Source organism: Crotalus tigris, unplaced genomic scaffold (assembly GCF_016545835.1).
Source record: "Crotalus tigris isolate CLP2741 ecotype Arizona unplaced genomic scaffold, ASM1654583v1 scf7180000018278.843604, whole genome shotgun sequence".
Taxonomy (NCBI): Eukaryota; Metazoa; Chordata; class Lepidosauria; order Squamata; family Viperidae; genus Crotalus; species Crotalus tigris.
This window is the reverse complement of record NW_024096920.1, coordinates 496,617-510,000: the sequence shown is the minus strand read 5'-3', so window position 1 is coordinate 510,000 and position 13,384 is coordinate 496,617. Positions and strand designations below refer to the sequence as shown.

Sequence of the window (13,384 nt, the reverse complement as noted above, 5' to 3'; positions counted from 1 at the left end):
ATGTGGTAAGTTCTAGTCCTGCCTTAGGCATGAAAGCCGGCTGGGTGACATTGTCGGACTGATAAGAGTGATAAGCCAGTTCCACAATTCCTGTCACAACCAATGGATCAATTCTCAGTTAATCTGAAAAAAAGCAGGCCCTGTACTTGCAGGAAGAACAGTAGGAAGAAAAAAAAATTAATGCATTTTTTAATGCATTAGTTCAGTGTTTCTCAAAGTGTGGGCTGAATTGTCTCCGAAGAACCTGTCAGGGATCTACAAAATCAAAAATATTTCCCAGCCTATGCTGAAAAATAATACCATACTAGAATCCCATTAAACAATTATGAGAAACTATAGTGGCAGCGAACACATCAACTTTAATTTTTAATATGGTAACTTTCAATAAATATCACCCATACAACCAAAAGCTCTTAATATGATAAATTTCAATAAATATCACCCATACAACCAAAAGCTCTTAATATGATAAATTTCAATAAATATCACCCATACAACCAAAAGTTCTTAATATGATAAATTTCAATAAATATCACCCATACAACCAAAAGCTCTTAATATGATAAATTTCAATAAATATCACCCATACAACCAAAAGCTCTTAATATGATAAATTTCAATAAATATCACCCATACAACCAAAAGCTCTTAATATGATAAATTTCAATAAATATCACCCATACAACCAAAAGCTCTTAATATGATAAATTTCAATAAATATCACCCATACAACCAAAAGTTCTTAATATGATAAATTTCAATAAATATCACCCATACAACCAAAGCTCTTAATATGATAAATTTCAATAAATATCACCCATACAACCAAAAGCTCTTAATATGATAAATTTCAATAAATATCACCCATACAACCAAAAGCTCTTAATATGATAAATTTCAATAAATATCACCCATACAACCAAAAGCTCTTAATATGATAAATTTCAATAAATATCACCCATACAACCAAAAGCTCTTAATATGATAAATTTCAATAAATATCACCCATACAACCAAAAGCTCTTAATATGATAAATTTCAATAAATATCACCCATACAACCAAAAGTTCTTAATATGATAAATTTCAATAAATATCACCCATACAACCAAAAGCTCTTTTAGAGTCCTCCATAATTTTTAAAAGTAGAAAGGGGTCCTGAGAGAAAAAAGTTCAAGAAATGATGAATTTTTATTTTTAAAAAGATTCTGGAAACACGGTCACAAGAAGAGGCAACACCTAGGTGACCTCAGCCAATAATAATTTTTAAAAAATATTTTGTATTTTATCTTTTTTGTATATCATTTAGTGCCACAAAGCTGAGATGGGGGGCTCATATAAATTCTATAAATGAATAGAGACAATCTTTCAAAGACCAAAGCAATTAGAATGGGGATGGGAGACCACCAGTAAATCTAGGTTGGTAATGAAGAAAATTGTAGAAGGAATAGCAGAATCTGGGGTCAGAGGCATAAGAGGGATCAGCCTAGAATCCTTATGTAGCCACAAATGAACTAAGTCCAAATCCCTCTTTAATGCCATTGAATCTTACCTAACTCTAACCAGATGCTGATTGTTGGTTGAGAAGATTCCTGTCCATAGGCTTTTAGCAATGAATCAATTTAATGCTTGCTCCTGGGGAGAAAAGCCATGGCAAATCTAGACAGCATACTAAAAAGCAGAGACGTCACCTTACCAACAAAAGTGCGTATAGTCAAGGCCATGGTTTTCCCAGTTGCAATGTATGGCTGTGAAAGCTGGACCATAAGAAAGGCTGAGCGCCAAAGAATTGAGGCCTTTGAACTCTGGTGCTGGAGAAGACTCCTGCGAGTCCCCTGGACAGCAAGGCGATCAAACCGGTCAGTCTTAGAGGAGATCAACCCTGACTGCTCTTTAGAAGGCCAGATCCTGAAGTTGAAACTCAAGTACTTTGGCCACCTAATGAGAAGGAAGGACTCACTGGAGAAGAGCCTAATACTGGGAAAGATTGAGGGCAATAGAAGAAGGGGACAACAGAGAATGAGGTGGCTGGATGGAGTCCCTGAAGCAGTAGGCGTGAGCTTCAATGGACTCCAGAAGATGGTAGAGGACAGGAAGGCCTGCAGGAAGGTTGTTGCGATGGGTCGGACACGACTTCGCAACTAACAACAACAACAATGTGGATTTGGTCTTTCGCACCTGACACTAATATTAACCTAGAAGAAAGCAGCCGCAAAATCACATTCATATTATTTTACTGAATTACCGTATTTTCCGGCATATAAGACGACTGGGCTTATAAGATGGCCCCCGACTTCAGAGCCGATTTGCATGCCTAGAAAGTCGTCTTATATGCCGGAAACTACCATAATTTCCGGCGTATAAGATGACTCGGTGTATAAGACGACCCCCGACTTCGGAGCTGCTTTGAATGCTTTAGAAAGTTGTCTTATACGTCGGAAAATATGATATTTATAAACAATAAAGGTAGGATAAAAATAAAGATGTAAATAAATAAAAATTAGTGCCAAGAAAATGTTGCCAGAACTTGCACACGACTCGAGGGAGTTGTCTACTTTACACTTAGATCTCGTGATGCTAATTGGTTTGCACGATGGGAATCGGGGGGGGGGGCATCTGTAGTTAGCATTTTCTTGGCATTTTGCAGCTCCTCTCGGTGAAAATACACCACCACCAGAGAGCCTGAGCTTCTGACTTTGAAATCCCATTTTTGAATTTAAAAGCACAACAGAAGGGCACGTCTCCCTTTGCAGTTAAATTACATTGGCAGATTTGTCTGGGGCACCTACTTGCAAATTCCTTGAGAATTGTTTCCATAAATACACCACGAAAAGCTGTGCGGAATCCCTCAAGGAGTTTGCAGGGAAGTGTCTGTCCTCCTCTGGCTCCTTTTGTAAGAAACCAGTGGCAAGATTTGCTTCAGCGGGAAGATGACCTACTTTCCCTTTCCTTAAAATATTTCGGGTGTCACCTTTCTGCTGCAAAATACAGATGAAGGCTTTTGTTGAAGGAAAAGTCTTCATCAATACCATCCAGCCCTTCAACTTAAAAAGGAGGAGAGGTAAATCATATTCAAGGTCACCTCTTAAATTGCTTTTTTCTTTTTTTTCCAAAGCCGCAACAGAAGGTGCTGTGTAGTTGTAAAAGATAAGATAAAATAACCTTTATTGGCATTTTTTACTGTTGGCACAACGGCACGCATCAAAAATGAAATTTAGTTGCCCGCTCTCAAAGTGAAACACATACATGACACACACCTAAACATACAATGAACAACATATGTATAGACCCACGTAGCAAATAAATATTAAATACTGTCCATCTTGAATGTATAATGCAGTGATGGCGAACCTTTTAGAGACCGCGCGGCCAAAAACTGGCCCTGCCCCTGCTCCACCCCCTGCCCCGCCCCCGCTCCGTCCCCCCCATCCTCCATCCTGCCTGCCCGCAGGGCCACTCACCGCCTCCAGGCTCCACCGCAAATTGCCCAGGCAGCCCAGCAGCGCTATGGCGGTCACGCCCTCTGCCCACACCCTGCAGCATCAACTGTGCACAATGGGGTGTGAGGGCAGAGTCTTGTCTACGCTGGCTGGCTGCCAGGTCCTTGACTGCGCTGCTCCGTGTGGGCCACGCTCAGGGGCGACTCTCCTTCAGGGGGGCTGCTGGAAAGAGGGGATCGCAAGGGGGAGGCGAGGCTGGGGCAACGGCACATGTGCCCACAGAGAGGGCTCCAAGTGCCGCCTCTGACACCCGTGCCATAGGTTCGCCACCACTGGTATAACGGAAGGAGGAAGGCATCAGTGGTTGTTGAAAAAGCTTTGGAGAATGAAACGGTGATCAAAACTCAATCTTCATGTGTCTACTACGCCAATGCTTTTTAACTTTGGCAACTTTAAGATGTGTGGACTTCAACTCCCAGAGTTCCCCTGCCAGCCTTATTTCCTTAAGAAGAAACTGTACAACTGATTGATTTGTCGTCACACAGGGTCCCTTGTCCGAGATGAGCAGCAGTAGAAATTAAATAAATAAAAACACGGGAAACCAACTGCCCGTGGTTCTCCATCGCTGGAGGTTTTAAGAGGATCCTGGATGGCCCTCTTTCAAGGATGGATTAAGTCAGGGTTTCCAAACCTTGATAACCATACTGGGTGGGGAATTCTGGGAATTGAAGTCCACAAGTACTCTGGAAAGAATACAGAGAAGAGCAACAAAGATGATTAGGGGACTGGAGGCTAAAACATATAAGGAACGGTTGCTGGAATTGGGTATGTCTAGTTTAACAAAGAGAAGGACAAGGGGGGACATGATAGCAGTGTTCCAGTATCTTAGGGGCTGCCCCAAAGAAGAGGGAGTCAAGCTATTCTCCAAAGCGCCTGAAGGCAGGACAAGAAGCAACGGATGGAAACTAACCAAAGAGAAAAGCAACCTAGAACTAAGGAGAAACTTCCTGACAGTTAGAACAATTAACCAGTGGAACTACCAGCCTCCAGAAGCGGTGAATGCTCCAACACTGGAAGTTTTTAAGAATAGACTGGACAGCCATTTGTCCAAAATGGTATAGGGTTTCCTGCCTGAGCAGGGGGTTGGACTAGATGACCTCCAAGGTCCCTTCCAACTTTATCATTATTATCATTATTATTATTAAGTCTTAAAAGCCGCCATGGTTGGGAAACCCTGAATTAAGTGGTTAATGCACGTGACAGAGGCTGGATTAAATCAGTGTTTATTAAAGTGGCAGCGGTTCCTATGAAAACCTAATAAATATTCTTACATTTCTCAGTTTTAATTTCTCAGTCAGTATTGACAGGCATCACCCACATAAAGCAGAGCTCTGAGATCCTCAATCATTCTTAAGCATGTAAAGGGGTCATGAAAGCAAAATGTTTCAGAATCAATAGATTATATGATACTGGGTTCCCCTCCACTTCCAGAATTCTGGGATTTTTCAATATTTTTTTTCCCCTTTTGGTGCTCTTCTAGGTTGCAGAGATGGAGGAAATGACCATTTGGGAGCAATATACCATTACATTGAACAGGGTAAGTAGAAGCATTGTAGCAACCACCATAAGCCTCGAATAAATAGTAATAACTTCATGCTGCAAGTGTTTTATACTTCCAGATTTCCTTGTTTGAAATGTTAGTTTCCATATTGATTTTTTTTCCTTTTCTTTTTGTATCTGCGATATTCATAGAGTAGATTTTATTTTTTTTTATTTTAATGAGGAATAAGTGGACTCATTATTAAATTAATATTATGTTGTTATATATTGATTGTATTTAGAAAGCGTTTATTATCTATGGAGATTCTCAGTCATTCAGGTCATGGTTGTCCCAAAAGTGCTTTTTCAAAAGGCAACCGGACTTCCTTTGTTTTCCTTCAAGGCGTTTCGCTTCTCATCCAAGGAGTGTCTTCAGTTCTGACTGTCAGAAGTGATGAAGCTTCTTGGATCAGAAGCGAAACGTCTGCAAGGAAACACAAAGTCCCACTGCCTTTTGAAAAAGCGCCTGTGGGACAAAGCACTCATTAGAATTTGTGGACTTACTGGCGTTTACTCAGTCCTTGAGTTAATCTCAGTATATAAATAATAGAACAAAAGAAATAGAAGAGAATATTTGTAGCTCAGGGTTAAACTGTGGTGTCCTTGGTGCTCTGTGAGCTTCATAGTTTTCTTGCAGACATTTCATTACCACATTAGATGACATCATCAGTGCTAATAGAAACTGCTCAGAGCAAATCCCACTTCCTATTAGCACTGAACAACCTGCCTCCAGAGGCAGTGAATGCTCCAACACTGGAGGTTTTTAAGAAGAGACTGGACAGCCATTTGTCTGAAATGGTATAGGTCAGGGGTAGGCAACCTTGGCTCTTTTATGACTTGTGGACTTCAACTCCCAGAATTCCTGAGCCAGCCATACTGAGGGGAAAGGGAGAGGTTTCCAAGCTGAGCCATGCTGGCTCAGGAATTCTAGGAGTTGAAGTCCATGAGTCATAAAAGAGCCAAGGTTGCCTATCCCTGGTATAGGGTTTCCTGCCTGAGCAGGGGGTTGGACTAGATGACCTTCAAGGTCCCTTTCAACTTGATGATGATGAGTACAGAGAAGAGTAACAAAGATGATTAGAGGACTGGAGGCTAAAACATATAACGAACAGTTGCTGGAATTGGGTATGTCTAGTTTAACAAAGAGAAGGACAAGGGGAGATAGGATAGTAGTGTTCTAATATCTCAGGGGCTGCCCCAAAGAAGGGGGAGTCAAGCTATTTTCCAAAGCGCCTGACAGCAGGACAAGAAGCAACGGGTGGAAACTAACCAAGGAGAGAAGCAACCTAGAACTAAGGAGAAACTTCCTGACAGTTAGAACAATTAACCAGTGGAACAACCTGTTGGAATGCTCCAACCCTGGAAGTTTTTAAGAAGAGACTGGACAACCATTTGTCTGGAATGATATAGGGTTCTCCGCCTGAGCAGGGAGTTGGACTAGATGACCTCCAAGGTCCCTTCCAACTTGATGATGATGATGATGATGTTACCTAGTTTGGTAATGAAACATCTGCAAGAAAACCACCAAGCTCACAGAGCACCAAGGACCCCACAAAAGAAAAATTACATTTATTTCTTATATCAGTTGTTTTATCCTTATACCTTCTTCTTTAGGTTATTTTCTATTTTCTTGCAATAAGAAATGCAAGAAAAGGTCTTAATGTTTTCTTCTTTCATCCAGGATCCCCGGAAGGGTTTTGGCATTGCCATTTCGGGTGGCCGCGATCGTCCAAACAGTTCAGATGGCGACACCTCTATTGTCATATCAGATGTGGTGCCTGGAGGACCGGCTGTTGGCCGACTCCAGTGAGTACTTAAAACAAGTCAATTCATCAAACTCACAAACCAGGGAAAAATGAAAAATTTTCTCTGGGACTCCCAAGACCCAGTTGCAATGGCTGTTCTCCTTCTAGGACAGGGGTAGGCAATCTTGGCTCTTTCATGACTCGTGGACTTCAACTCCCAGAATTCCTGAGCCAGCCACGCTGAGGGAAAAGGGAGAGGTTTCCAAGCTGAGCCATGCTGGCTCAGGAATTCTGGGAGTTGAAGTCCACGAGTCATAAAAGAGCCAAGGTTGCCTATCCCTATTCTAGGATGTCACAACAGTTTAACTCAGCGTTTCTCAACGTTTGTGTGACGGCGACCCCCGTCACACAAACGTGCTGCCCCATGCGCGGCGCGCATGCGTGGCGCCGCCCCCATGCGCGGTGCGCATGCGCGGTGCTGCCCCCTGAGGGGGGGAAATGGCGGATCGCATTGTTTGGCGACCCCTGTAAAATGGTCGATTGACCCCAAATGGGGTCGCGACCCATAGGTTGAGAACCGCTGGTTTAACTGATGGGTAGGCCATGCTGGCTGCTTTTGGGTGGGGAGGGGCGGGAATTGTTTAAATTATCTCATTGGGCACCAACTTGCATGCTCACTCAGTGCCTACACTGTGCCCACCTTAGTTGAGATGTGTCTGATGGAAAAACAGAATAATATTTCCTAATTATAGCACTTAGAGGTAGGCCTCAATTTATGACTGGTTGCCTAGCAACCATTCAAAGTTACAACAGACCTCCCCAAAAGGGACCTACCATCCGATTCTGGATGGTGAAGGTGGCGCACACAAACACACACATACAAACACCCACACAACACACACAGAACAGATACATGACTTCATTTTGGTCACTTGGCAACTGGCTCATCTTTATGACCAACTGTAGTATTCTGCAGTCACGTGATTTTCTGATTTTGGGGGGGGGGCTGGAAAACCTGCCCTTTTGGTCAGTTTCCAACAAACAACACCCTTAGGAATGAACTAATTTGCTTAATGACTGCAAGTGTTCACTTAATGACTGCTGCAAAAAAGGTTGCCAAATTGGGTCGGTCATATGAGTGCCTCAACATTATTTCCATATTTCCATTATGATGGAAAGTCCAGGCTCCATCGTGGTTGTAAATTGAGGACTACATATAATTGTTAAGTGGTAAAATGGTCAAGCTCTCTGCTTCAGGAGGCATCCTCTTCTTTTTTTATTGAAAAGTTTTATACAAATACATTATTACAATACAATAACCCTCTCCCCCTTCCCCCCACCCCAACCCACCCCCCCTCACTTCCCAGAGCTGATTACAGGGTTAAAAAAGATAAAAAATAAACAAACAAATTCTAACTAAGCTTATCCAACTATACCAATAACCAAATCTCTAAAATACTTTAACTCAAATACAAACAACTCCCAGTTTAAACTATAAGTTAATCAAAAACTAAATAATACTTTTTAATCCCACATTTATTCTGTACAAAGTTTATCCATCTTCTCCACACCGAGATGTATCTTTCTTGTGAATGATTTTTCAAGTAAGCAGAAATTTTGGCCATTTCTGCTAAATTAGAAACTTTAAACGGCCATTCTTCTATAGTAGGCAAAGAATCTTTCTTCCAATATTGCCCAACCAATAGCCTTGCCGCCATAATAAGATTCAACATTAAAATAGTTTCTTTACAACCTTCAATAATACCTAACAAAAACAATTGTGGTTTATCTCCCTAACAAAGATAATTGTAATTTTTTCCAATCATTCAGATCTTCACTTTAGTCCATAATGTTTCATAATTATTTTTATACAATTTTACATTAGAAGCTGTTATATACACTCCCAAATATTTAACCTTTTTAACTATATCAAAACCTGTCAAGTTAACTAACATTTCCTTATCCTTTATAGACATATTTTTAGATAGTATTTTAGTCTTATTATTGTTAACCTTAAAACCAGAAACTTGCCCATACTGAGTTATAATCTGTAACAATTCTAAAACCGAGTGAATCGGTTGTGACAAAGTAATAACCAAGTCATCAGCAAAAGCTCTCAACCTATAATCCTTCTTATTTATCATTATTCCCTTTATTGTAGTTGACTCACGAATTTTTACTAACAAAATTTCCAAAGTTAAAACAAACAATAAAGGAGATAACGGACATCCCTGTCTTGTACCTTTTCCAATTTGAAAGGCCTCTGTTAGTCCCCCATTAATTATAATCTGAGCCGATTGTTGTTGATAAATACCCTTTAGGTGGAGGCATCCCCTTCTTGAGACTTTAATTCCGTTGTGTCACATTGTTCCACGACATTTCTTTGCTATCTCAAATGACTGCGTTGTATGTGCATCCCGATTTTTAAAATATCGTAAGGGTCTTTTACATGGAGAATGTGTCAAGATGGGAAATAGGCTGTGTCCTTGGCTAATATGCCACAGGTCTAATTTTCTCTGAATCTCTAAATAGGGCTACATTAGATTCCAGTTGTCATTGCTGGAGAAGCCAGCAGAGGCAAGATCGAACAAAATTAGGTTAAAAAAAAATGAGCTGTGTAAGCCAGCTTCCTACGTTGCTGCTGTATTTCATTTAGAACAGACATGTCAAACACAAGGCCCGGGGGCCAGATGCGGCCCACAAAGTGATTTCATGTGGCCCGTGAAGCCATCCTGGAAACAGTGAGGGAACAGCCCCCTCTGCCTTGGCCCTGGCCCAGGCCAGCCGGGAGCCAATGTACAATTTTGTGATGGCCATCTATGGTGAAATGCATTCAGTCTTAGCTCCATAAGCCCCCCCCCCCCACATGGCCTGAGAGGAACAGTGAGGCTCCTCCAGTGGACCATGCCTTGGCACTTGCCCTGGTCCCACGCCCTTCTGCTAGAGACCCTCAGATCTGTCCCACTCCTGCCCAGGCCCCCACAGGCCCCCTTGACGCGAACGATTTAGAGCTGGCCACACCCACCCAGTAGGCCACACTCACTCCATCCGTGCCCACCCAGTAGGCCGCACCCACTCTGGCCACACCCACCCGCCCCCTTGAGAGCAACCGCAATGCTGATGCAGCCCTCAGTGAAATTGAGTTTGACACCCCTGATTTAGAACAATGAGGACTAGAACTTTGTGGCCTCTTGAAGGAGCACAATTAAAGTTCTTCCATCCACAGATCATGGGGCTGGGGGGGGGGAGGAAGGGATGTCCCATCTGGTAAAAGCGAGTTGAAGCGATTTTTAATACTCTTTTTACAATCTTTTGGAAAAGAAAGAGGAGAAGAGAAACATCGTGGCTTCTTTCTCACTTGCTAGGCCTTTACTTATCTCCCTGTTTACATTTGACAGGACCCGGGACAAGATTGCCATGGTCAACGGCCTCTCCATGGAGAACGTATCTTCGTCTTTTGCCATCTCCACTTTGAAAACTTGTGGCAAGTTGGCTAATATTGTGAGTGTCTATGGAGATTTTCAGACATCCAGGTCATGGTTGTCCCAAAGGTGATTTTTCAAGAGGGAACTGGATTTCCTTCGTTTTTGCTTGAAGACCTTTCGCTTCTCATCCAAGAAGCTTCTTCAGTTCTCTTCTTTAGTCCGGTTGCCTTTTGAAAAAACACTTTTGGGACACTGTGAGTGCAGATGAGGCAGATCAGTTGAAGAAGGGGCAGTATGTTTGTTCTTTTCTATTTTTTTGCAAGATTAGCTAAGGTTAACCTATTCTCAGAATGAGCCGAGAAGCTGAAGTCAAGTTTGATATTGGTTTAGGATCCTGGCTTGTTCAGATAATGATAGCTTCCAGCTCAGAAAAGTGGAAATTGAAATTATGTAAAACGGTTCTGGTTTCCTTGCTCGTCCTGTAAAGATAGGAGTGATAAATCTACATGTATCATACTGTATATTTATACTTATTTATTTTTACAAATAACTCAAGGCAGCGAACATGCCTCATACTCCTTCCTCTTTCGATTTTCCTCACAGCCACAACCCTGTGAGGTGGGTTGGGCTGAGAGAGAATGACTGGCCCCAAGTCACCCATAAGCTATAATGCTTATGGTGAGATTTGAATTCACGGTCTCCCATTTTCTAGTCTGGTGTCTTAACCATTAGACCAAACTGGCTCTATTATTAAAGTTAAATACAGTTTATATACTATGGAACTACATCCAAATTCAGTTCCAGTAAGTTTATAGCCCTCACGGTTGTTGTTGTTGTTTTTGTTTAATGCTGAGACAAAATCTCTGTCAAGCTTGAAAAAAAATTTGTTGAGGAAAAGAATAGTGCTAACATTTTTGAAGAGTGGGAGTTGATTATTCTCCTCCCCATGACAGGAAAAATGGACAAGTTGCCTACAAAAATTGCAACTTTTCATACTTCCGTTTTAATTCCCATAATGGGTTTGAATCGTTTTTTCACAGATTTTGTTTTTTTTCATTTAGTTCATAAAGCGGACAGCCAAACCTTGGCAACTTTTAACATTTTTGCACTTCAACTCCCAGAAGTCCCCAGCCAGCCATTCTGGCTGGGGAATTCTGGGACTTGAAGTCCACATATCCTCAAGCTTCCGAGGTTGAGAAACACTGGCCCAGATGCAAATCTCAGACGCAAATTCACTTTCTCTTATTTGCAGACAGTCAAAAGACCCAGAAAAATCCACTTGCCCGTTGCCAAATCCAGCCAGCCAAGAAGCCAGCCTCCCTTGACGCCTACTAAACACTTGACGGATGGGAGAAATGAGGACTCGGATGAGGACTATGGGTACCGGGGTGGTGAGTCAGGCAGACACCCCGGGCAGAGCCGACAGCGGACAGAAGCAGAACATAACCGTGGTTACGATGGAGACTCGTCCAGCGAGAGAAGTTCGGGACATTATCGTGATGATGACAATGATAGCGCCCACAGGCAGCCCCTCAGGAGCCGAGTGCGGAGCCAAGAGAGGGGCTACCGGAGGCGGAGCCAAGACAGTGGATCTGATAGGGCGCCTTTGGCCAATGGGCACCATCATAAAGGAAGCACCAGCGGGCTTGTCCTGATGTCTGGGTTTAAGCGGCTGCCAAGGCAGGACGTGCCGATGAAACCCGTCCGCTCGGTTTTGGTGAAACGTAAGGAGAGCGAAGGTGAATGGCTAACTTTCTTTTCACCCATTTACCCTGTTCTGCTCCTCCAAATTAAGGTACAGGTAGTCCTCGACTTACAACCATTTGTTTAGTGACCGTTCGAAGTTACAACCGCACTTATGACCACTTTTCCCCCTCATGACTGTTGCAACTTCCCCACAGTCACGTGATCAGAATTCAGACACTTGGCAACTGGCTTGTACTTATGACAGTTGCAATGTCCCAGGGTCATGTGATCTTTTGTGACCTGCTGACAAGCAAAGTCAAAGGGGAAACTAGTTAATAGCCCTGTTACCAACTTAACAACTTGCAGCGATTCACTTAACAACTTCGGCAAGAAAAGTCATAATATGGGGCAAAGCTCACTTAACAATTGTCTTGTTTAGCAATGGAAATGTTGGTTGTGAGTTGAGGACAACTTGTACAGTTCTCCCTTTCTCTGTCTAATGTGGTTCATCAAGCTCGGTGTTTTTCAAATTTAGCAACTTTAACAGGAGAGGACTTCCATTCCCAGAATTCCCCAGCCAGCATAGCAGAATTCTGGGAGCTGAAGTCCACCCATCTTAAAGTTGCCTGGTTTAAAAAAAAAAAATATCTATCTCAGTGGTGGCAAACCTATGGCACGTGTGCCAGAGGTGGCACTGAAAGCCCTCTCTGTGGGCATGCGCACCATCGCCCCAGACCCACCTTCCCCCATGGCTTCCTCCTCACCAGCAGTCCCCCTGGAGGAGAGTCGCCCCCGAGCGAAGCCCGCGTGGAGCAGCGCAGCCAAGGACATGGCAGCTGAGCAGCGGAGACAAGACTTCACTCTCACACTCGTCGTGCGCAGTTGATGCTGCGGGGCATGGGCGGAGGGCATGGTTGCCATGGCACTACTGGGCCGCCTGGGTGATCTGCGGCAGGCTGTGGAGGTGGTGGGTGGCCGCACAGGCGGGCGGGTCGTTGGCAGGCAGGGGGGGTGCAGTTTTTGGGCACTCAGTCTCTAAAAGGTTCGCCATCACTGATCTATCTGATTTGCCAAAATTCTAATTTTTCACCTGAATGTGACAGAACTGTGCATTCAGAACAGGACAGAATAACAGAGCTGGAAGGGATCTTGGAGGTCATCTAGTCCAGTGATGGCGAACCTTTTAGAGACCGAGTGCCCAAACTGCAACCCCAAACCCACTTATGCATCGTCGGGTGCCAGGTGGGTGTGGCCCATTGGCTGGGCATAGCTGCGGTGGTAACGGCAGACTGGGTGGGACTAAAAAATTCAGTCAATCAATTCCAACTTTGCAAGATTTTTTTTCCGCAAGAAGTTGAAATTGACAGATTGATTGAACCTTTTTTTTTTTTTTGCACACCGCAGCGGAGGCCTAAAGCGAAAAGGTTTTATAAAACCCAGCTGAAGGCCTAGGACTGGGGCGAAGGTACACGTGCCCACAGAGAGGGCTC

General features: G+C 43.2%; 1 protein-coding gene across 2 annotated transcripts in view; it reads left to right on the top strand.

The window, feature by feature from the left end:
* The window catches only part of TJP3 (tight junction protein 3), a 59,667-nt gene that overhangs the window by 24,404 nt on the left and 21,879 nt on the right, over positions 1 to 13,384 (top strand). For both annotated transcript variants that reach the window (XM_039349496.1, XM_039349495.1), the window contains exons 2-5: positions 4,980 to 5,036; positions 6,720 to 6,844; positions 10,182 to 10,284; positions 11,461 to 11,947. In XM_039349496.1, the coding sequence (XP_039205430.1) occupies positions 4,989 to 5,036; positions 6,720 to 6,844; positions 10,182 to 10,284; positions 11,461 to 11,947 (763 nt within the window). In that variant the 5' untranslated portion in view covers positions 4,980 to 4,988. The remainder of the gene's footprint in view (positions 1 to 4,979; positions 5,037 to 6,719; positions 6,845 to 10,181; positions 10,285 to 11,460; positions 11,948 to 13,384) is intronic.